General features: G+C 51.7%; 1 protein-coding gene across 2 annotated transcripts in view; it reads right to left on the reverse strand.

The window, feature by feature from the left end:
- Window positions 1-23,374, reverse strand: part of rnf17 (ring finger protein 17) — a 211,847-nt gene that overhangs the window by 73,906 nt on the left and 114,567 nt on the right. For both annotated transcript variants that reach the window (XM_038817770.1, XM_038817769.1), the window contains exons 18-23: window positions 20,770-20,890; window positions 19,899-20,156; window positions 14,421-14,571; window positions 13,013-13,128; window positions 9,581-9,671; window positions 941-1,056 (exon numbers count right to left, since the gene is read on the reverse strand). In XM_038817770.1, the coding sequence (XP_038673698.1) occupies window positions 941-1,056; window positions 9,581-9,671; window positions 13,013-13,128; window positions 14,421-14,571; window positions 19,899-20,156; window positions 20,770-20,890 (853 nt within the window). The remainder of the gene's footprint in view (window positions 1-940; window positions 1,057-9,580; window positions 9,672-13,012; window positions 13,129-14,420; window positions 14,572-19,898; window positions 20,157-20,769; window positions 20,891-23,374) is intronic.

The raw sequence follows: 23,374 nt of genomic DNA on the forward strand, positions 1-23,374 counted from the left end.
CTCTGACTCTCTATCTTCCATTCGAGGATAGGGGCGGACATTCTCACATTTGCCTCTCTAATAGCCAGGGAGCAAATATTGCCCAATTGGAGCTCCTCCATGCCACCTAATGCATCCACAGGCTGCAGGACATGATGTCACTCTGCATCTGAAGATTAAATATACTATTAGGGTCTCAGTGGGGAGGTTCTACCAAAGGTGATGACCATTGATCTCGCTCTTTAAAGATCTGGACACGGTCAAGAGTTAAAGGGGTTAGGTCATAATGGGGCTAGTTTAATATCATAGTTGTTTAAACCAACTTATTTGTTTTTTTCTTTAATTATGTACCTATAAATATATATTTTTATAAATATATTATATATATATATATATATATATATTATTTGGTTCATATTTGATAAGTCGAGAGATAAACTGGGGCCGGTTCCATAGCCTTTAATTGAGACATGGGTATCATTTGGCACGGTCAGCAATTATTACCTAATCCTAATTGCCCTTGAACTGGGTGGTTTACCAAACCATTTCAGAGAGAAGTTAAGAGTCAACCATATCGCTGTGGGTCTAGAGTCACATGTAGGCCAGACCAGGTTATGATTCCTAAGAGGTCATCAGTGAACCAGATGGGCTTTTATCACAAATCACCGTCACCAAAATGTCATTGAAACCAAGTAATGAGAACGCAATTTTGTTTTAACTCATTACTTCAAAATGTATCAATTGTATTGCCAATAATGCAACTTTGGAAACACAACATTTTGTAAAGAGTTCTTGCTTCCCATCTCCACCTTTAAAAAAAGCAATACATTTGATATTTCTTCATTCCACTCATCACAATGAAACAAAAATCATTTTATGGTTGGAGATTTTCATCTCAAAGGTGAATTATTCTGGTAAAACAATATAGCATTCAATCAGATAAAACAGAATATTTAGTTACATTTTCTGAGGTAAGGCTAGACCTTTCTTGACCAAATACTGTGCTATGTTGATAAACTGTCCAATTTCATCCTTGGCATAGAGTTTCACTTGCAGAGGGGATTTAGATGATGTTTCCTGCAAGTTAAAAAAAAATTAAGTTTAAATACAAGGGATATTTTTAACCATTGAAGTGCTAGTTCTCTGTTAAACCAACTGCAAGGAAGTTAATAATAATAATAATCTTTATTATTGTCACAAGTAGGCTTACATTAACACCTCAATGAAGTTCCTGTTAAAATTCCCTAGTCGCCACACTCCAACGCCTGTTCGGGTACACAGAGGGAGAATTCAGAATGTCCAATTTACCTAACAGCACGTTTTTAGTGACTTGTGGGAGGAAACTGGAGCACCCAGAGAAAACCCACGCAGACACAGGGAGAACGTGCAGACTCCGCACAGACAATGACCCAAGCCAGGAATTGAACCAGGGTCCCTGGCGCTGTGAAGCAAAAGTGCTAACCACTGTGTTACCCTGCCACCCAGATTGATAAACAGATTGACAAACTAAAAAAACTTTAGTACTAATTACCCAGCATTATTAGGTAAATATGCACATTTCCTCAACATCAGCATCAAAAAAAATGTAGTCCGTTTTTCATACTGTAACTGCCATGTGATACGAAAATGAAAATCGCTTATTGTCACGAGTAGGCTTCAATGAAGTTACTGTAAAAAGCCCCTAGTCGCCACATTCCGGCGCCTGTCCAGAGAGGCTGGTACGGGAATCGAACCGTGCTGCTGGCCTGCTTGGTCTGCTTTAAAAGCCAGCGATTTAGCCTGGTGAGCTAAACCAGCCCCTTGACTGAGCAATTCCCTGCCAAATCCAGAGACTAAAAATGCCAACTCTCTGCTAGAAAAAAAGACAAAAGTTTAACATATGTCCTCCGGATCTATAATAGATTAAAAAAACTTGCATTATTGATGTCCAATACACATCCCAAAGTCAACCATGAGGAGCTTCAAATGTTCATTCCACCCAATGGCAGAAGCAGTTTGAGACACTTTCTTAAAATACAAATTCCAGGCATTGTTGGCTTTAGCTTCTACTTGCACTGCCCTCCTAAGGAAGGATGTGCTGGCCTTGGAAAGTTTCCAGAGGAGGTTCACAAGAATGATCCCAAGAATGAAGAGCTTGTCGTATGAGGAACGGCTGAGAACTCTGGGTCTGTATTCGTTGGGAGATTAGAATACAGGGGGATCTTATTGAAACTTATAGGATACTGCGAGACCTAGACAGAGTGGCCATAGAGAGGATGTTTCCACTAGTAGGAAAAACTATAACCAGAGGTCACAATCTCAGAGTAAAGGGACAATCCTTCAAAACAGAGATGAGGAGGAATTTCTTCGGCCAGAGGGTGGTGAATCTGTGGAACTCTTTGCTGCAGAAGACTGTGGAGGCCAAATCACTGAGTGTCTTTAAGACAGAGATAGATAGGTTCTTGATTAATAAGGGGATCAGAGATTATGGGAAAAAGTCAGGAGAATGGGGATGATAAAAATATCAGCTGTGATTGAATGGCGGAGCATACGCGATAGGCTGAGTGGCTTAATTTGCTCCTATGTCTTATATTCTTAACAAATTAACAGTAACAAATTAAGCCACTCAGCCTATCGCGTATGCTCCGCCATTCAATCACAGCGGATATTTTTATCATCCCCATTCTCCTGACTTTTTCCCATAACCTCTGATCCCCTTATTAATCAAGAACCTATCTATCTCTGTCTTAAAGACACTCAGTCACCTGAAGAAGGAGCCGTGCTCCGAAAGCTCGTGTTTGAAACAAACCTGTTGGACTTTAACCTGGTGTTGTAAGACTTCTTACTGTGCTCACCCCAGTCCAACGCCGGCATCTCCACATCATTATATTCTTAAGTACTCAGAGGTATAGTCAAAGAGTAAGAAAGGAAGACACGCATGTCCACGTCTCAGGGAGAGGGCCAAGGGGCCACCGATAGCCTGGGAGCCCCCCCAGGTGCTGTTCCGTCTGGTCGACATTTGTGTAGACCAGTGCTGAACGGCGCCAGGCTGAGGATTCCCTGGGGAGACTGTTAGATGCTCTTAGGCTGGTAGATCCCGGGTGTGTCGGCCTTAGTAATTTTAAGGCCTATTCTCGCAAGTGCAGCTTTCTCCCGCCCATTGTGGGCAGGATTCTAATCGGGCCGCCTCGCGGGTAGATCCCGTGAGGCATAGTGGCTGCCGGGAAGCCCGCAGGAGGCATCACCCGGCATCTACCGGCCATGCCATACTCCCGGTCGGGCGCGACATGGCCAGCAGATTGTGCCCTATATCTCTACTGACTTCACAAATGAAAGATACAAAGACAAGAGTTTGCCATGGAAATTGGGGAGGCTTCATGGACCTTTTCTCCTGCAGGTCCCTAAAGCAAGCCTTAACCCAAAATAAGAAGTGTACCTTTTCTTGGCCTCTTCTGGCCCTAGCTCTCCTCGTCCATCAATCTGGCCTCACAAGGAAGTATCAACTTCCTCACACAGGGCTCAAGTTACAATTGCAGTTTGAAACCAGTTACGTAATTGGAAACTGATCTGCATGTATAAAGAAGCAAGCTGTTGCCTTCTAGCACATGTCGCTCTCACCTTTTCTTTTGAAGAAGTGAAAATTACAATACATGATGGTAGGATCAGAGAGATGAAATCACTGTGGCCATTTTCACTATGTGGTAGTCACCACTGTTTGTATATATCACGCATATGAGATGTAATACGATAAGGCTCCTGTACTACAGGTACGGGGGCAGATCCCTGACTGCTGGCTCAGCCCAGTAGGTAGAGTATAAGTGTGTGCGCTCACCGAGCTGCAGCCATTTCAGCAGCAGCTGCAGGAGACACGCATCTCTGCTTAATAAAGCCTCGATTACTCTCTACTCTCGTCTTATCGTAATTGATAGTGCATCAATTTATTAAGCAGAGATTTTACAGCGATGGACCTCCGCATCAAGCCAGATCTCCTGCAACTGCACCCTTAAGCAGACAACGCCACATCAGCCTTCGACCACTGGCTAGCTTGCTTTGAAACCTACATCGGATCAGCGACAGAACAACACTCAGAAGCACAGAAACTCCAGATTCTGTACACACAGTTGAGCTCCGATATCATTCCCCTTATCCGGGACGCCCCCACCTACGCTGAGGCCATGGCGCTTCTGAAAGAGAACTACACCTGGCCGACCAACAAACTCGACGCCAGGCACCTCCTGTCCACACGGCAATAACTCCCCGGTGTGTCATTGGAAGATTTCTGGCGAGGGACTGCGATTGCCAGGCAGTTTCGACTGTTGAACATTCCGAACTCCTAATCAGGGACGCTTTTGTTACGGGCATAGGGTTGGCGTACATCTGCCAGTGCCTCTTAGAAGGGGGTACTCTCGACCTTGTGGCGACCAAGAAACCCGCGACCTCACTAACGGTTGCCTCCCGTAATGTACAAGCGTACGTCCCCGACCGCACTGCGCCCCTCACCTCGACATCGTGGACCCCACCAGCGACCACCCAGAGCCAACCCCAAGCCTGCGTTGTGCGGCAGCCAGCCAACCTCCCCTCCCCCCCCCCCCCCCCCCCAGTGCTATTTATGCGGGCAAAGCACCCCTGGCAGCGCTGCCCCGGCGCGGAGTGCAATCTGCCAGGCCTGCGGGAAGAAAGGGCATTTTGCTGCGGTGTGCCAGGCCTGGTCGATTGCCGCTGTAACCAGGCCCATTGTTCCTGCACCCCCATGTGCGGCCCGTGGGCGCCGCCATCTTCCTCGAATCAGAACACATGCAGCCCATGGGCGCCGCCATCTTCCTCACATCAGAACACATGCAGCCCGTGGGCGCCGCAATCTTCCCCCCATCAGACCTCGTTCGGCCCGTGGGCGCCGTGATCTTTAACGCCACCTGCCACGTGCGCCCCATGGGCGCCGTCATTTTAGGTGCCTCAGGACCCCTGCTCGTCGGACACCTCATCGGGCCACTCATTGCCCACAACCGCCACCGGCCAGCCTGGGGCCCACCAACACCAGCTCGCCTCCATCACGATCGACCAGTCCCGGCCGCACAACCTTGCAACCGAGTCGACGACGGTAAAGGTCGATGGGCACCAGACATCATGCCTTCTTGACTCTGGGAGCACGGAGAGCTTCATCCACACAATACGGTAAGGTGCTGCTCCCTCGTGGTACACCCCATTCCCCAACAAATCTCCCTGGCCTCCAGATCCCACTCCGTAGAGATCCGGGGATACTGCACCACCACCCTCACCATCCAGGGCGTAGAGTTCAGCAACTTCCGTCCTACATCCTCTGCGCTGCCTTGCTACTCGGCCAGGACTTCCAGTGCAATCTCCAAAGTCTAACTCTGAAATTCGGCGGGCCCCTACCACCCCTTACTGTATGCGGCCTCACGACCCTGAAGGTCAACCCACCTTCCCTGTTTGCAAACCTCACCCCAGATTGCAAACCCGGCGCCACGAGGAGCAGACGAAACAGTGCCCAGGACAGGACCTTCATCAGGTCGGAGGTCCAGCGGCTACTGCGGGAAGGCATCATCGAGGCTAGCAACCCTGGAGAGCCCAAGTGGTAGTTGTAAAGACTGGGGGTAAACACAGGATGGTCGTTGACTACAGTCAGACCATCAATCGGTACACGCAGCTCGACGCGTACCCCCTCCCACGCATATCCTGATATGGTCAATCAGATTGCACAGTATCGGGTCTTCTCAACTGTGGACCTGAAATCCGCCTACCACCAGCTCCCCATCCGTAAGGCGGACCGCCCATACATTGCGTTCGAAGCAGACGGCCGCCTTTACCACTTCCTTAGGGTTCCCTTTGGTGTCACTAATGGGGTCTCGGTCTTCTAACGGGAGATGGACCGAATAGTTGACCGGTAAGGACTGCGGGCCACCTTCCCGTACCTGGATAACGTCACCATCTGTGGCCACGACCAGCAGGACCACGGTGTTAACCTTTCCAAATTTCTCCACACCGCCAAATTCCTGAACCTTATGTATAACAAGGGGAAGTGCTTGTTCAGCACCTACCACTTCGCCATCCTCGGCTATGTGGTGCAAAATGGAGTTCTAGGGCCCGAGCACGACCGCATGCACCCCCTCATGGAACTCCCCCTCCCCCACTGCCCCAAGGCCCTCAAACGATGCCTGGGGTTCTTCTCATACTATGCCCAGTGGGTCCCTGACTATGCGGACAAGGCCCGCCCACTCATTCACTCCAGCGTTTTCACCGATGGCCGAGGCTCACCAGGCCTTCACGCGGTCAACGTGACCCTCCCCTTTCAAGTCGAGAGCGGTGCATCAGACGTCACTCTGGCCGCCACCCTCAACCAGGCTGGCAGACCCGTGGCATTCTTTTCACGCACCCTCCATGCCTCCAAAATTCAGCATTCCTCCGTCGAAAAGGAGGCCCAAGCCATCGTAGAAGCTGTGCTACATTGGAGGCTTTACCTGGCCGGCAGGAGATTCACTCTCCTCACTGACCAACGGTCGGTTGTCTTAATGTTCAATAACACAGCGGGGCAAGGTCAAAAATGATAAAATCTTGAGGTGGAGGATCAAGCTCTCCACCGATAATTACGGGATTTTGTATCGCCTTGGAAGCTCAACGAGCCCCCCCGAAGCTCTATCCAGAGGTACATGTGCCAGCGCACAAGTGGACCGACTCCGGGCTCTACACTATGGTCTCTGTCATCCAGGGGACACCCGGTTCTTCCACTTCATAAAGGCCTGCAACCTACCCTACTCCATTGCGGAAGTCAGGACGGTCACCAGAGACTGCCAGGTCTGCGCGGAATGCAAACCGCACTTCTACCGGCCAGACCGAGTGCACCTGGTGAAGGCCTCCCGCCCCTTTGAACGCCTCAGCATGGATTTCAAAGGGCCCCTCTCCTCCACCGACCGAAACACGCACTTCCTTAACGTGGTCGACGAATACTCCAGATTCCCCTTCGCCATCCCATGCCCCGATATGACGTCTGCCACAGTCATCAAAGCCCTCAAAAGCATCTTCACTCTGTTCGGTTTCCCCGCTTACATCCACAGCGACCGGGGATCCTCCTTTATGACCGATGAGCTGCGTCACTTCCTGCTCAACAGGGGCACTGCCTCCAGCAGGACGACCAGCTAAAAACCCCGGGGAAACTGACAGGTGGAGAGGGAGAACGGGACGGTCTGGAACGCCGTCCTGCTGGCCCTACAGTCTAAAAATCTCCCGGTCGCCCGCTGGCAAGAGGTCCTCCCCGACGCGCTCCACTCTATCCGATCGCTACTTTGCATTGCACCTAACGAAACCCCCCATGAACGTCTCCTTGTCTTCCCTAGGAAGTCCACCTCCGGGGTTTCGCTCCCAACATGGCTGGCAGCTCCAGGACCAGTTCTCCTCCGCAAGCACGTGCGGCTCCACAAGGCGGACCCGTTGGTCGAGAGGGTACAGCTACTCCATGCAAACCCGCAGTACACCTTCGTGGCGAACCCGACGGCTGCCAAGACACAGTCTCCCTCAGGGACCTGGCACCAGCTGGTTCTCCCCCCTCCCCCCCAACTGCCTCGGTGCCACCCATCCTCCCCCCAGTGCACCTCACCACAGCCCCCGCTCCAGGACAATCCGTCCTCCCCTTGGTCTACACGCTCCCGGAGTCACCGGCGACTGAGCCGGCGCCTGCATCACCACCGGGACTGTGGCGCTCACAACGGAGGATCAAGGCACCCGACCGGCTAAATTTGTGAACTTTCCCCAAAATGTACACTTTAAAAATGCTCACATACATGTAAATAGTTTTACCACACCCCCGCTGGACTCTTTTTTAAACAGGGGATGAATGTGGTAGTCACCACAGTTTGTATATATCACGTATGAGATGTAATACAGTATGGCTCCTGTACTACATGTACGGGGGTAGATCCCTGCCTGCTGGCTCTGTCTAGTAGACGGAGTATAAATGTGTGTGCTCACTGAGCTGCAGCCATTTCGGCAGCAGCTGCAGGAGGCAACACATCTCTGCATAATAAAGCCTCAATTACACACTACTCTCATCTCGTCGTAATTGATAGTGCATCACACTGCCTGCCTAGTTTGTGTTTGCCAAGCAGGGTTAAAATCAGTTCTTTAAGTGCTGTGATTGTCCTTTTCACTACCAATGTTCAGAGGGTGTTAGTTACAGATTGTATTTGTTGAGGAAGTCTCTGTGGTCTTCAGTAGGTTAACTGATCAAGTCACATGCACAGTAAAGGGTGCAGGCTAGAAGCTATTCCCATTCTCAGTCTTACTAGTCGCTTCATACTGGGTCTGGATGCCTTCTTACATCACTGTGTGGGGATTCATGGGATGTGGGCATTACTGGCTGTGCCAGCATTTATTGTCCATCCCCAATTGCCTGGAGTGGTTTTGTTAGGTCATTTCAGAGAGGATTTAATAGTCAATCACATTGTTGTGGGTCTGGAGGCATATTTCCTTCCCTGAAGGACAATAGTGAATTTTATGACAATTGCTAATCATTAGACTTTTAATTCCAGATTTTTATTGAATTCAAATGTCACAATCCGCTGTGGTCGGATTTGAATTCAATTCCCCAGAGCATTACCCTAGATCTCTAGATTACTAACCCAGTGGCAATACCACTAAATCATTGCCTCCCCACATGAACAAAGTTCCACATTAAATTTGTTATGTGCTGAACCCTTATACTATAAACGATATCTAATCAAAAATAACCCACTTATAACCATGTAGGTAAACGGGATGAAGTACAAAAGTAGGGAAGTCTGGATACAACTGTGCAGAACATTGGTGAGACCACACCCAGAGTATGGTGTAAAACTTTGGTCTTCTTACTCAAAGGATATACTTGCAATGATAGCAGTTCAGAGAAGGTTCACTCAGCTGATTTCTGGGATGAAAATCTAAAAGTTGAGCAGATTTGACTCATGAAATTTAGAAAAGTGAGAGGTGATCTTATTAAAACATGAAAGATTCTGAGGGGACTTGACAGAGTAGATGCTGTGAGGATACTTCTCTTGTGGTGGAATCTAGAAGTTGGGAGCACAGTTTAAAAATAACAGGTTCCCCAGTGAGACACATAGGAGGAGGAATTTCTTCTCGCCGAGGATTATTAATCTTTGAAATTCTCTTCCCCAGAGACCAGTGCAGGCTGGATCACTGAATGTGTTCAATTTTTGAGATCCATGGGAGTGAGAGATTATGGGGACAGGTAGGAAAGTGCCACAATCCAATCAGCAATGATCTTATTGAATCCTGGAGTAGGCTCAATGGGTCAAATGGCCCCACAGCCGCTCATATTTCTTATGAACTTAAAAACATGACAACATGTTCAAAGCAATAACATACTGAAAATTTTGTTTCTTGTATGTACATACTGCATTTCAGCAATGGAAACCAGAGAGAACACCTTACAGCTCAAAACTATTTTAAAAACTGGAGCTGATCTTCCATAGGCATTCATCCAGAAAGTTACAGCAAATACAGTCCTCATATGAAGTGCAGAGGGCAGATATTTATTTATCATTTTATCTAAAATATCTAAGTTTCAAAATATTTGGCTTTTCAATTATGACTTTATTTTTATGGATAAACAGACCTCAACGTTGACAAGTACTAAACTTCCAACCAGAATTTCTCCCAGAAAGTCACACGATGTTGCTGTCCAATTTGAGCTTCCTCCAGCTGGTCTAAAACAATGAAATCATTCAGATAATTTTTACTTCATCATACATGAACAACTCTCTCAAATAAAACTTCAATCACCCTTTCACTAGAAAAAGCTGAATTTAGTTTAAAAAACAGTGGGCGGGATTCTCCGTTTCAGAGGCTAAGTGTTGACGCCAACACAGAATTCGTTAACTTTTAGGACAGAAAAACTGGCGCCACACCAGCACCGATTCCGCTACTGCTAAGGGGCTAGCACCGGTGCCACACGGAACACAATCAATTCTACTGATCATAGATCATCATAGAATTTACAGTGCAGAAGGCCATTCGGCCCATCGAGTCTGCACCGGCTCTTGGAAAGAGCATCCTACCCAAGGTCAGCACCTCCCGCCCTATCCCCATAACCCAGTAACCCCACCTAACACTAAGGGCAATTTTGGACATTAAAGGCAATTTATCATGGCCAATCCACCTAACCTGCACATCTTTGGACTGTGGGAGGAAACCGGAGCACCCGGAGGAAACCCACGCACACACGGGGAGGATGTGCAGACTCCGCACAGACAGTGACCCAAGCCGGAATCAAACCTGGGACCCTGGAGCTGTGAAGCCATTGTGCTATCCACAATGCTACCGTGATAGATGGTGCCGGATTCACGATTCACACTCAAAGGCTGACATGCACAACTGCCGGTAGCAGAAGACAGGAGGGGGAGCCCCTGACCAGCAGCCCCTCACAGTGGCTGAGCAGAGGGCCCTGGATGTTGTCGGAGGAACGGGATGTCGCTGGAGGAATGGTATGTCACCGAGGTAGTGTTGCAGCTTGCGATTCCCTGTGTCACGCGTCAGCCGCCCCCCCCCCCCCCCCCCCCCCCCCCCCCCAACCCCGGTCTAATCATGCATGCTGTCTTGCAGGAGCTAGGTCAGCTAATCGCAGCGGCACTCCCAAGTGTGGCCCAGTCACAGAAGGCCATGGCTGGGAATGTTGGCAGGATTACCCAGACGCGGCACAAACACAGAAGGAGTCCAAGAGAGAGATGGTGCAGGCACTGGCTGATGTGACACAAACTCTGAAGGCGGCGGCACAGTCGCAGCGTGCTGTGGAGCCATCCCAGACGGAGATGGTCCACTCCCTGTGCTCCGTGGCCACGGGCGTACGGACCCTGGTCGAGATCAGAGTTGGCCTCCAGGGGGAGCCTCAGGGAATAGCTCCCCTCACACCCTCGTCCCATGGTACAGCCCAGAGGCCACAGGGTACCCCGAGTGAGGAAGAGGTGATGGGGCCCGTGTCGGTGACTCCCGCAGTGGATTCTCTCTCTCCCTCCCTCCATCTGGTGGGCAGCGCCATGCTACCCGGGACACCTGAGCAGCAGGCCCGGTCATCCCAGAAGATGGTCACCAACGGGGACCCAATTACAGGGAAGGAATCACAGCAGGCCGCTTCAACTCCTGCTGCACCGAGTGGGGAACCACCTAGACTAGGGTTAGGGCCCGTAAGGCCAGAAAGTTGGACACCAGTTAAGGTGGCACGAGGCTGGGCAGTTTAGTGATCAGGGTTAGGGCACAAACCTGTATATATTCGTTCATATTGTACACCTGTTACCACCATTACAAACTGCCTCGGTGCTCTGTCTAAATGGGTGCAAGGGGTTGGGGGAGGGGGATTGGGCAGACTCTGCGAGTCGACCGGGCTGCTGCCCTGCACCCCCCTCCAGGAACCGATGGGACCATGTGATGGAATGGCCAACTCGCATGTAGGGATCACCCAGATGGACAGTGCCACCATGGGCAGGAGTCAGACGTCGTCAGATGATATGGAGCACCAGAGATCATTGCAAAGCGGGTTGTCGTATCACACCCGATGTTACTGCCAATCTAGGGCTCCCACTCTGCAGTGCGGCAGGGACTTATCACGGAGGAAGTTGCAGGCCCTGAGGGGTTAGCATGCGGTTTCCATGCCCCTGACCAGTCTCCTCACCACCCCACCACCCCCGGTGAACCTGGAGGTGGTAAGAGTGCCGTGTGTGTTGGCCCTGGCGCACACATCGTGCAGCCTCCCATGCCTGCCTGGGCTCCCTAGCCCACCCTCTGCGTCCCGTGCAGACGAGACCTGGCATTCCTCCTTTTCCAACACATCACCCTTCTGTTGTGCGGTGTTGTGAAGGACGCAGCAGGCCTGAACCGCATCTTCAGGAGGCCAAAGCACCGCTCGATATTGTTCCTGGTCATTGCATGGGCTTCGCTGTAGTGGTTCCCTGCGTCAGTCTGTGCCTTCCCGATAGGCGTCATTGGCCACGACTGCAGTAGATAACCCGCCCGGGTACCTGACACAGACATGTATGATGCGCATCTGATGGTCACACACCGGCTGCACGTGCATCGAATGAAATCCCTTTTGGTTTCTTTGCAGTGGCCTGTTATCCGCAGGTACCATGTGGTACATGCATCCCGCTGATCACCCCATTGATCCTGAGGTATCCCATTGATCGCAGCGGAGCCCGCTGCCTGGGCATCCTGCTGGGCTCAGTCCACATTGAAAGAGAGTTATTGAGCCGCCTGGGCATATAGGGCCTCCGAGACGCCCAGATGCACCTGTCCAGCAAGATGGCTGCATTGTAGATGTTAATGGTGGACCATGCCTGGAACCCCCCCCCCCCCCAAGCCAGCCCACGGTCGCTCCTCAGCAGCTACCACGCCTGTTTCATGATATTTGAAAGCACACGTGAACCACGCCATCGGAAACTCTACCCATCGAAGGCGGAGAATCACGGAGGCCCCGGAGAATACTGGGTCAGGCCCGCTAATGACATGCAAACGGTGTTTGCTGTACGTGCATTGGTGCCGCTGTCGAGGTGATGGGGAATTGCAATTTGCCGTCATATCGGCGTCTGCCGCAGTTTTGGCGTCAGAATCCATTCTCTATCCAATCACGTTTCCCGATTCCGGCGTGGGCTGACGGAGAATCCCACCCAATGCTTATAAGTTACCTTATAAAAGTTGGATATTTTGCACATATTTGGGCATGCATTAAACAATTACTTCCTTGACCACGCTGCACCTCTTAAATAAGTGCCATCTTAAATAAGTGCCTGGGTCCCAAGCTGTGGAATTCCTTCCACCTTGCTATTGTCCTTTACTCTTTAAAAATCTACCTCTTTTACCAAACTTCTGTGATATCTGACCCAATAGTTCCTTCAGCAGCTTGATGCCATATTTTATTTATCATTCACCTGTGCAATGCTGTGGGACATTTTATGTCAACGGTGCTATACAAACATGTTGTTGTTATCTTCAAAGGTGGTGCCTTTTAATATTCACCCAAAATGACAAAACTACAATAATCACAGGAATTAAAAATCACCTGATGCATGATAAACAACATTCAAGTGCCAGAGGTCCAAATTGGAATTCTTTTTTTAATCGCCTTATCAAGCAGATGCTCACAGTTTCTTTATTTCCAAAGTCATAGCAGAACACCTGCAAAAATAACTAAACTCAGTTGAATGTACTAAAACACATGAAGACTTTATAAACTGCAACACATGTTTAAAAACTAACTTGGCCTCTCTATAATATCGTAATTTCAAACTCTGTAGTAACACACAAAAAAAAAGCAAATTTATTTTGCAATCTAACTATTACCTAGGAAATAGGTGTGTGTCACACCATGCATGCGTCACCTATTGAACTAGAGGAAAAAACACATCTAACTTAACGGTTTTTAAACACAAGTCTTCTCTCCCCGACATGTATGTGCAGCTGACAACTGTCAAGTTACTTAGATGTAACAATACAATGCTTTAATAAGTAGAGTATCTGAATATTACAAGTATCTTAAATTTAAACTATGCAGAACAATGTATTAAAAATGCATACCCATATTATGTAAATAACTGGCACCATCCAGGAGATCCCCAAAAAGGTGCATGGTGTGTCATACATTCTGATGGGAGTGGCAATTGAGTCAGATTGCCACTGCACTCAAAATGACTTGCCTGGAAATCCACGAGATCCTATTATTTTGCCTGATCTTCCAACTCAGGCCAAGCAAGATCTATGTAGTGTAGCTTTCTCCTGGGGTCTACCATCGAGGGGAGCTCAGTCACAGGTAAGTAAACCACACTCCCTTTTACCTTATAGCACTAGCTGCGGTAAGTTTAAAGGTACAGCCAAGTTTAACCGTCTTTGACAAGCCAGGAGAAGGTAAGTGCATAAGGTAACTGGGTAGGATTTGGGAAGGGCTGCAGGTTAAGTCATGCCTGGAGGTAAAGGTGGGAGTCAGGCCAGGTTAGGATGCATTTTCTCAGGACGGGCCTGGAGGGGAGGGGAGGATGATGTTACTACAATAGTTACCCAGAAGCTACAAGTGGTTTAAATTATTCTAGTTTTTTTTCTGGGTAACTATTGCTGTAACAGTAGGAATCATCCAAAATTTGTGTTTCCCAGTGGCGGGAGGTGACCCGCTGTTGGCCGGATCTTCTGGTATTGCCACTGTCAATGGGACTTCCATTGAATCCATTCAACACCGCTGGGAAATCCGCGATGGGGGCGTTCGGTCAGTGGGGCCCGTAAATCCTGCCAGCGTGAATGGTCAGAAAATTCCAGCCGAAGCGTAATGCACCTCCATTTGCCAACACCAAAACTTGCATCTAACATGCTCATTTATTGAAGTTGTCAAAGATACAAAGTTCTACAGCAACACCCTTCGTCTGATTGAACCCCAGGAAACATTACCAGATATGCAGATAGAACCTACAGCAAAGGATTACCTCCACAAACTTATCGGAGATCACTTTGGTGACTTTTCCTCTTCGCCACTCTCTGTGCTCAAAAACCAGTAATGCACAGTCCATATTTTCCTCCCATTCAACAACTTCTTGTTCCAATGTTGAATACACAACTTTCATTTCCTCCTGCAAACTGGAGGGAACATTACAGTTCTATCAATTTTACATATTCTGTTTCTATGATGGTTGAAATATTTAAGGGTTACTCTCGATAATTAAAATTCTAAATATACTGTTCAGTTTTAAGACGGGTTATTATTTAATCTAGCAATTTAACATTTTCTGTATGATACATCCAGGGGGTCTGAGTCAGCAATAAAAATGAGGAAAAAATACATATTACAAAAATGAACAGATGAATAATAGATAAAGGGATTTGGTAAAATGCTTTCAGTAAGTAAATTATCAAATCATATTATCAATCATATAATCATATTGTCAAAGTGAACACATGCTTTTGCCTTTCTATGGATACTAACCATAAAGCTACAGCTGCAACAACGTTTGATTTGATTTGATTTATTGTCACATGTACCGAAGTAGTGAAAAGTATTTTTCTGCAGCCGAGGAAATATACACAGTACATGCGTACACATAGGTGGAGATACAGTCTTATTGAAAAATACACACGAACAAGCATTGTGGGTGCATGAGATTGGAACAGCTATTAAAAGTTAGTCATTTGGACTCGAAGATAACTCGGTTTCTCTCGCGAGATGCTCCCATACCTGCTGAGTTCATCCAGCATTTTCTATTTTTATTTCAGGGGCGGGATTCTCCCGTAATCGGCGCAACCGCTGGAACCCGGCGGCAAAAACAGCGCTGATCACTCCAGCGTCGCCCACCCCCCCCCCCCCAAAACGGCACAAATTCTCCGGCCCGGAATGGGCTAGTAGCGGCATGACGCATTCGTGATGGCGTCACCCGCCGTGGATGCATGGTGTCACAGCACAAAAGACACCCCCCCCCGACAAGATGGCCACCCACCCCGAGGTTCCAGGAGCGCGACATCGAGGCGCTCCAGGATGCAGTAGAGCAGACGAGGGAAGCCCTGTACCCCGGACACGGCCGCAGGGTTCCCCCACACCTCAGCCGGAGCCTGTGGAGGTAGATGGGAGAGGCCGTCAGCGCTGTGGCTGTGACACCAAATGCCACAAGAAGGTGAATGCGCCCAATGCCACAAGAAGGTGAATGACCTTCTCAGGGCAGCCAGGGTGAGTACCCCCCCCCCTCCCATCCTGATGTGCGGCACACCCCCAGGTGCAACTAACCCTAACGTGCAGTGCACTTCTGCCAATATACACACAACCGCTGGCCTGCATGTATATCCCTGCCTAACACGGTTGCCCTTTATCCCTACCACCCACCCGCCCGCCTCCCACAGGAGAAGCGCGCACACAACAACAGGGAGCGTGAGAGGACCGGAGGGGGCCCAGCTGATGAGAGACCACTCACCGTTCATTAGGAGAGGGCCCTGGAACTGGCAGGCGGACCCGAGGACCGTGAGGTTGCCGATGCAGAGGTTGGGGGTGCACCACCAAGTGAGACCCCCCCCCCATCCCCCTTCCCCATATCCCTCCTCCCCCATATCCCCCTCCCATAAATCCCTATATCCTCCGTATCCCCCTTCCCCCATCCCCATATCCCCCCTCCCCCATATCCCCCGATCACTGCCTGTGTGTCTAACCATGCATGCTGTGTTGTGTATTGCAGGACCAAACGTCGAGGCACCCGTCGCCGCAGATGTCGACCGCCCGCCAGGACGCCCCAGGGCGGCCACGAGACAGGGAGAGACCCGGCCCCTCCTGCATGCGACGCCCCCGGACACCCCAGGGCGGCCACGAGACAGGGAGACCCCTAGCCCCTCCAGCATGCGACGCCCCCAGGATGGCCAGAAGACAGGGACAGGCCCGGAGCAACACGGAGACGACGGTCCCATCTCGTGCGAGGACGGCGACACAGGCATGCGACACCTAGCGACGAGGGGGGCAGCCACATGCCGGGACAGCCCTACCCGGGACACTGACACACACGACACCAACACAGTGGACGGGTGGACAGGAACCGCCACCCAAGGAGACCATGGACTCGGTCGGACGATGATCACGACACAACGCCACTGCTGTCTCCAACACCCACCATCATCGCAGAGACACTCACCTCGGTTGGGCACTTTAGCTATGAGGCTTCTGGTACACTCACTGATGCGCAGAACACAGCCGTACCGGTACAGCAGGTGGAGGTAGGAGCAGCCGAGGGGCTGGGCGGTCTGAGGGCAGGCCAGCCCCAGCAACCATCTGCCGCCCAGACGGGTCCCGGGTTCCTGGAGTTACCAACCCCACCCATAGACCGATGCAGTCACGGAACCAGGGACGATCGAAGGGGGTGACGGCTGGCTTGCGGCGGCTGCAGACGCAGGTGGAGGAGTGCACCCGCGTCCAGGAGCTAGGAGTGCTGCCGGTCATGCGTACCACCCAGGCCGAAACCGCAAGGGTGGCGTCCGCGGTGGAGGCAATGGTTGCGACGGTGTCAGACATGGGGAGCAGTACGCAAGGGCTGGGGCTTTCCGTGCAGACGGCATCAGAACATGGCTGCCCTCTCACAGGAGGCCATGAGCCAGAGCCAGAGCCAGCGGCAGATGGCAGAGGCGCTCCACGCAGTGGCCCAGTCTCTGCAGGCCGTGGCCCAGTCTCTGCAGGCAGTGGCCCAGTGTCAGCAGGCCATCGCCGGGGGCATCAGCGCCATTGCCCAGGTGCTGGCCGGCGTCGCCCAGACACAAACAGGGATGGCCAACTCCCTGAGCTCCATGGCTGCAAACTTGCAGACCCTTGCCGATACCAGGATGGGCCTCCAGGACTGGCAGCAGCAGGTGTTGGGGGGGCGTCGGATGGTCAGTCCGTTCGCATCCCCAACCCATGTAGAGGGCCGGGGGCCATCGGGCACCCAGAGAGAGGTGGTGGTGCTGGGACCCGTTCCAGGTCCCCCTGTAGGAGAGGCCCCGGAACACCGCGACACCTCGGACTTCACCCCCCCTTCTGTCCAAGGTGCATCTGGTGGGCAACGGGCAGGACAGCCTGGCAACTCGCCATCCCTGTCGCCCGAGCCGCAGCCTGGCCCATCTAGGCCGGGCCGCCCCAGGAAACGGCTGCCAAAGGGATCCCAAGTCACAGGGCAGGAATCGCAGGAGTCCACCTCTAGTTCTGCTGTACAGTCTGGGGAACCACCTAGACGTAGTCAAAGGGCCCGTAAGGCCAAACAATTAAACACTGAGTAAGTTGGCACGGGTGCAGGGCACAGACGAGTTATAGGGACTGGGGCACGTGTATGGATTGTTTTATTAAAATCACTTTCACAACTACAGAAGCTGCCTTTGTGCTCTGACTGAAGCATGCGGGGGCTGTCGTGTGCGTTGAGCCCCAGGGTTTGTATGGGGTGGTATTACGCCGGCCCCAGGTGAGTGTGCCCCCCCTCCCCCCGGGTCGCCCTCGCCATCCCCCCGGGCAGAGGACAGGATCGTGCGCTGCAGTGTCACGGCCGCATGCAGGGATGGTCCGGGTGGAGGGTGGCACTGTGGCCTTGGGTCAGACATTGGCCAACGATGTAGAGCCAGGAGCTCATCGCAGAGTGGGTTGTCATCATCCTCCATGGCCTGCAATAGACACGCTTCCACCGGCGACCGTGTGAGCCTGGCCCGTTGTGCTGCAGGTGGATGCGCAATGGAGGGGTGGTGTGCATGCGCATGGGGTGGGGATGTTTGGTGGTGGGTGGGTGGCTGGTGTTGTGGTGTGCAGTCTGTGCCCATACTCGGCAATTCCCATGCCCCCATAGTCAGTGAACAGGGCAGCTATCAGCCTGTCCTCAAACGTCCCAGGGATGTAAGACTGCGCCAATACGTACGAGTCATGTACACTGCCTGGGTACCGGGCGCAAACATGCAGGATCATCAGGCGGTGGTTGCAGACCACCTGAATGTTCATGGAATAGGTCCCCTTCCTATTGGTGAACACGGCCCTGTTACCTGCAGACGGCCACACCGCCACATGCATCCCATCGATCGCGCCCTGGACCATGTGAAACCCGGCCACGGCAGCGAAGCCCGCTGTCCGGGCATCCTGGCTGGCCCGGTCCACAGGGAACTGGATGTAGTGGTCTGCAATGGCATATAGGGCGTCTGTCACTGCACGGATGAACCGGTGTCTACGAGATGCCGGACAGGTCCCCACTCGGCGCCTGGAATGACCCCGAGGCATAACGTTTCAGGGCCATTGTAACCTTGACGGAGACGGGGGGGTCCTCCCCCAGTGCCACACGGTGCCAGGTGTGCCATCAGGTGGCAAATGTATGCCACGGTTTCCCGGCTGATCCGGAGTCGCCTCCTACATGCCTGGTCCATGAGGTCCTGGTACGACGAGCGGGGCTGGTACACACACAGGGCCTCTCCGTGGCGCCACCACCTCCTCCCCCCCTCCTGTTGGGCGGGCGGCCCTCCAGCCTAGGCAGCTGCCACCTGCCCCTCTGCAGCACGCTCCTCTGCGGCAGCCTCCGCTGCCTCCCTGACACGCTCCTCCTCCTCCCCCAGGGCGACATGTAGAAGCGCAGCTGCCGCCACAGCGGCCAACATCGCTGGTTGATCAGCAAAATGGCCTGCAGGGGGGTGGGAGTGGGGAACGACATGTCAGCATTGCCCGTACCACCCCTCCACCCAGGGGCCATGGGCTGCATCTGTTGGAAGCTGGCATCTGGCCAGGCGGACAAACCCCCCCCCACCCTCTCCACACCGACTGCAGCCACGCCGTCACTAATCCTGCGGCCACCGCACGCCTTGACCTACCTCCACGCTCTCCGGTGTCAACCATCAGCACTGGTTGGCGCCGTTATACAAGGTGGTTCGATTCACGCCGGCGTGACCAGTGGTCACGTTGGCGGCACTTTGGCCCATCCGGACGCGAGAATTCCCTCCATTCTCCGAAGCGGGGTGTCGGAGAATTCGGAGGCAGGATTCACTCCGCCCCCCCACCCCCCCCCCCCCCGGCGATTCTCCGACCCGAATCCCGCCCCAGATTTCCAACATTTGCAGTATTTTGTTTTTGTGAACCAAAAGTAGGTTGCTGTGCAGTAATTTTTCAGCCTGATTGGCTGCTACACACAAAAAAAAGTGCCGAAGATTAAGAAGGAATCCAGTGAACTGCAAGAACTCTTAAGGCCTTGCAACAATCATGACAGTCGTTAAACAGAGGCCTCCCAAAGGTAAAGACAATGCATTCTTCATTAACAACAGTGTCTGCATCTGAGAGTTAAGGCAGACCATTTGCAACCCAAAAGTCTGAATCGGAGGGTTAAGGCAGCCATTTGCATCCCTTCACAGGGATTTGGAAGAACAGTGAAAAATGTAGCACTGTACATAAAAGGAATTAGGTCCCACTTGCCTGGTATTTCTTTAGTAATGAATATGATACTCACTCTTTCAGCTGATGCTGCAACATTAACTGCTGCACAAATATACTGCTGGGTGAAGCCACAAATGTCACTTTCACATCCACTTCCTGACCAAAATCTGAAGCATTTCTACATGTTACTATCCCAGGAAAATTCTTTCCTTCAAGCTGCTGGCAATTTGCATTGGCGTCATGAACATGTTTTACTTCAGCTTCATTTATTTGCTTGGCAGAAGTGTTCAGCATGTTGTCACTGCACTCTACATGTCGATCTGTGGAATTGCTTTGGAAGTAACACTGAAAAGGTGAGAAACTATTTTTAAAAAAAAACAATATATATGTTATCTATCATTGGTATCATATTAATAGGAGAGAACTATCTGCAAAGTGAGTGATGACACCAATTGAAGATCAAACAAGCTAATGACAACACTGGAAACCTCCAAGAGCCCTGGAGAATCTGAACACCATCTACTGAATATACAAAATGGCACAGAACACAGCTTTCTTGCATCACAAACACCCTGCTTACTTCCAATTCCCTCTGACCTGAAAGCAATTTGGCACAACCAAGTTAGAAAGACTTCAGAGTCTTGAAATAGCACAATGTTATTAAAAGGGATAGTGTTTCTAAGTTACTTCCTGTCCTCAGATAACAATAATTGCCACTCTAGATTTAAAATAACCTATAGTTTCCATTTGAGTACAAACGCCAAGAGTCATTTTTTACGATGCACAAGAGATGATGTACTATAAGCGGTTATATAATGCACAGGCAAAGCATCAAAAGGGTTAGAGCTTCAAAAGCAAATCAAAGCACAATTACATCAATCACTGCTAATTAAAATACTAATATAGAAACTCATGCATTTTTAAAAAGAATCAAAGATGCTTACTTCTTTGTAAAGCATGCCATGTTTTCTTCAACTAACATGTTGTTTATACAAGGTTTGGTTCCATGAATATCAGCTATTGATTCATATAATTGAAGTGATAATGTATTTCCATGAGATTCACCTAAGGAAGACAAGAAATATAGAACATACATCTAAAACTTTGTGGTGGTATTATTAGCATAGCTGCCTGCCATTGGTGCAGAACACCGGCTTACCATTGGCCCTGGTCGGTCATGTGCCTCTCGACCGGTTGGTTGAGACCAGTCATGTGACGGCTCCCCGATTGGTCGAGAGGCCGAGTTAAGCGGGGTATAAATACCCAGCACTCCCGGCGGTCGTCCTTCTACTGTAATCGACCGCAGGGCTAACATTTAGCAGATTAAAGCCATACTTTTGTTCAGCAACTCGTCTCGCGTTCAATTGATGGTACATCAATTTAATCTGCTAGAAATTTGAAGATGGAGCTCCGGATCAAGCCCGAATGCCTCCTCATCAGCCCACAAACTCCGAACGCATCGGAAATCTTCAAACATTGGCTGCCGTGTTTTGATAGCTATCTGGCGACCGCAAGCAGCCCTCCCACCGTGGCACAGAAGCTTCATATTCTCCATTCCAGCGTGGGCATGGCGGCCTATGCGATGATAGGGGAAGAAAAAGAATATGACGTGGCCATGGACAAGCTAAAAGGACAATTTCTTAAGCCGGTAAACCGAGTGTTCGCCCGACATCTGCTGGCTACCAGACAACAGTTCCCCGGTGAGTCCTTAGACTATTTTTACGGGGCCCTCGCTGTCCTGGGGAGGAATTGCGCCTGCCTCGAAGTTTCTGCCACTGAGCACATGGAACTTTTGATCAGAGATGCTTACATGGCTGGGATGCAGTCTGCCGCTATCCGCCAGCGGATGCCGGAAAAAGACGACCTCAGCCTGAGGCACGGACTCTCTCCACTTCCCTGGAGGTCGCCGGCTTAAACGCCCGCGCCTATGTCCCCAGCCGCACTGCAGCGCCCTGGGCCTCATGGCACGCTTCCCCACCGCCATCCGCCGCTCCCGACCCCCCTCAGGCCTGCGCCGTGGGACGCCCCGACAAGTCTGCAGGGCCCCGCTGCTATTTCTGTGGGCTTGCCAAACACCCCGCCCGCGCTGCCCGGCCCGCTCCGCCCTTTGTAAGAGCTGCGGGAAGACGGGCCATTTTTCGTCAGTCTGGCAGGCCAAATTGGTCGCTGCTGTGCCGCGCAGCGACTGGGGATCTCCTCCTCCGGGCCCTTCCGGGGCCGTCCAGCGCACCGCACCAATCTCTCCTCCCCCCCCCCCCCCCCCCCCGGGCCCCTGCGCCCGACCTGCGCTCCTCTCTGCCCCCGCTCTCAGCCGCTCCGATCGGCCCGCCGGCACCGCTAACCCCGCCCCAGAAACCACGAGGGCCCTACGGGGCGCCGCAATCTTGGGGCCCCAACTCCACGTGCGGGTCCTGGGAGCCGCCATCTTGGGGCCCTGACCCCACGTGCAGGTCCTGGGCGCCGCCATCTTGAGGCCCCGACCCCACATGCGGGTCCTGGGCGCCGCCATCCTAGACTGACACACAAGGTCCTGCCTGCACCCACTCGGCCGACGACAACGACGAGTACAGATCTTCTCCACGGCTCGCGGCCATTCAGCGCGACCAGTCACATCCACACACGCTCGTCAAGACGACAACGCAAATACACCTCAACGGGTACGAGACGGGCTGCCTGCTAGACTCCGGGAGCACGGAAAGCTTCGTAGACCCTGACACGGTAAGACGCTGCGCGCTCCCTGTCTGCCCTGTAAAACACAAAATAGGGTTAGCCTCAGGTTCGCACTCCGTCCGCATCACCGGGTGCTGCATTGTGGACCTCACGGTCCAAGGGAAGGTTTTTAAAAATTATAAACTCCTTATCCTCCCCGACCTTTGCGCACCGGCACTCCTAGGACTGGACTTCCAATGCAACCTGCAGAGCTTGACCTTCCAATTCGGCGGCCCTATACCCTCCCTCACTGTCTGCAGTCTCGCGTCCCGCAAAGTGGACCCTCCCTCCTTGTTTGCTAATCTCACCCCCAATTGCAAACACGTCGCGACCCGGAGCAGACGGTACAGCGCCCAGGACCGGACCTTCATCAGGTCCGATGTCCAGAGGTTGCTGAAGGAAGGGGTCATCGAGGCCAGCAACAGTCCCTGGCGAGCCCAAGTGCTGGTGGTCCGGACTGGGGAGAAAAACCGGATGGTCATCGACTACAGCCAGACCATCAACCGGTTTATGCAACTGGACGCGTATCCTCTCCTCCGTATTTCCGCCATGGTAAACGAGATTGCGAAATACAAAGTCTTCTCCACGGTGGACCTCAAGTCCGCTTATCACCAGCTCCCCGTCCGCGCGAGTGACCGCAAGTACACCGCGTTCGAGGCAGATGGGCGCCTCTACCACTTCCTCAGGGTTCCATTCGGTGTCACAAATGGGGTCTCGGTCTTCCAACGGGAGATGGACCGAATGGTCGACAAGTACGGATTACGGGCTACCTTCCCGTATCTCGATAACGTCACCATCTGCGGCCACGATCAGCAGGACCATGACACCAACCTCCGAAAA

The sequence above is a fragment of the Scyliorhinus canicula genome, chromosome 14, assembly GCF_902713615.1.
Source record: "Scyliorhinus canicula chromosome 14, sScyCan1.1, whole genome shotgun sequence".
Classification (NCBI taxonomy): domain Eukaryota; kingdom Metazoa; phylum Chordata; class Chondrichthyes; order Carcharhiniformes; family Scyliorhinidae; genus Scyliorhinus; species Scyliorhinus canicula.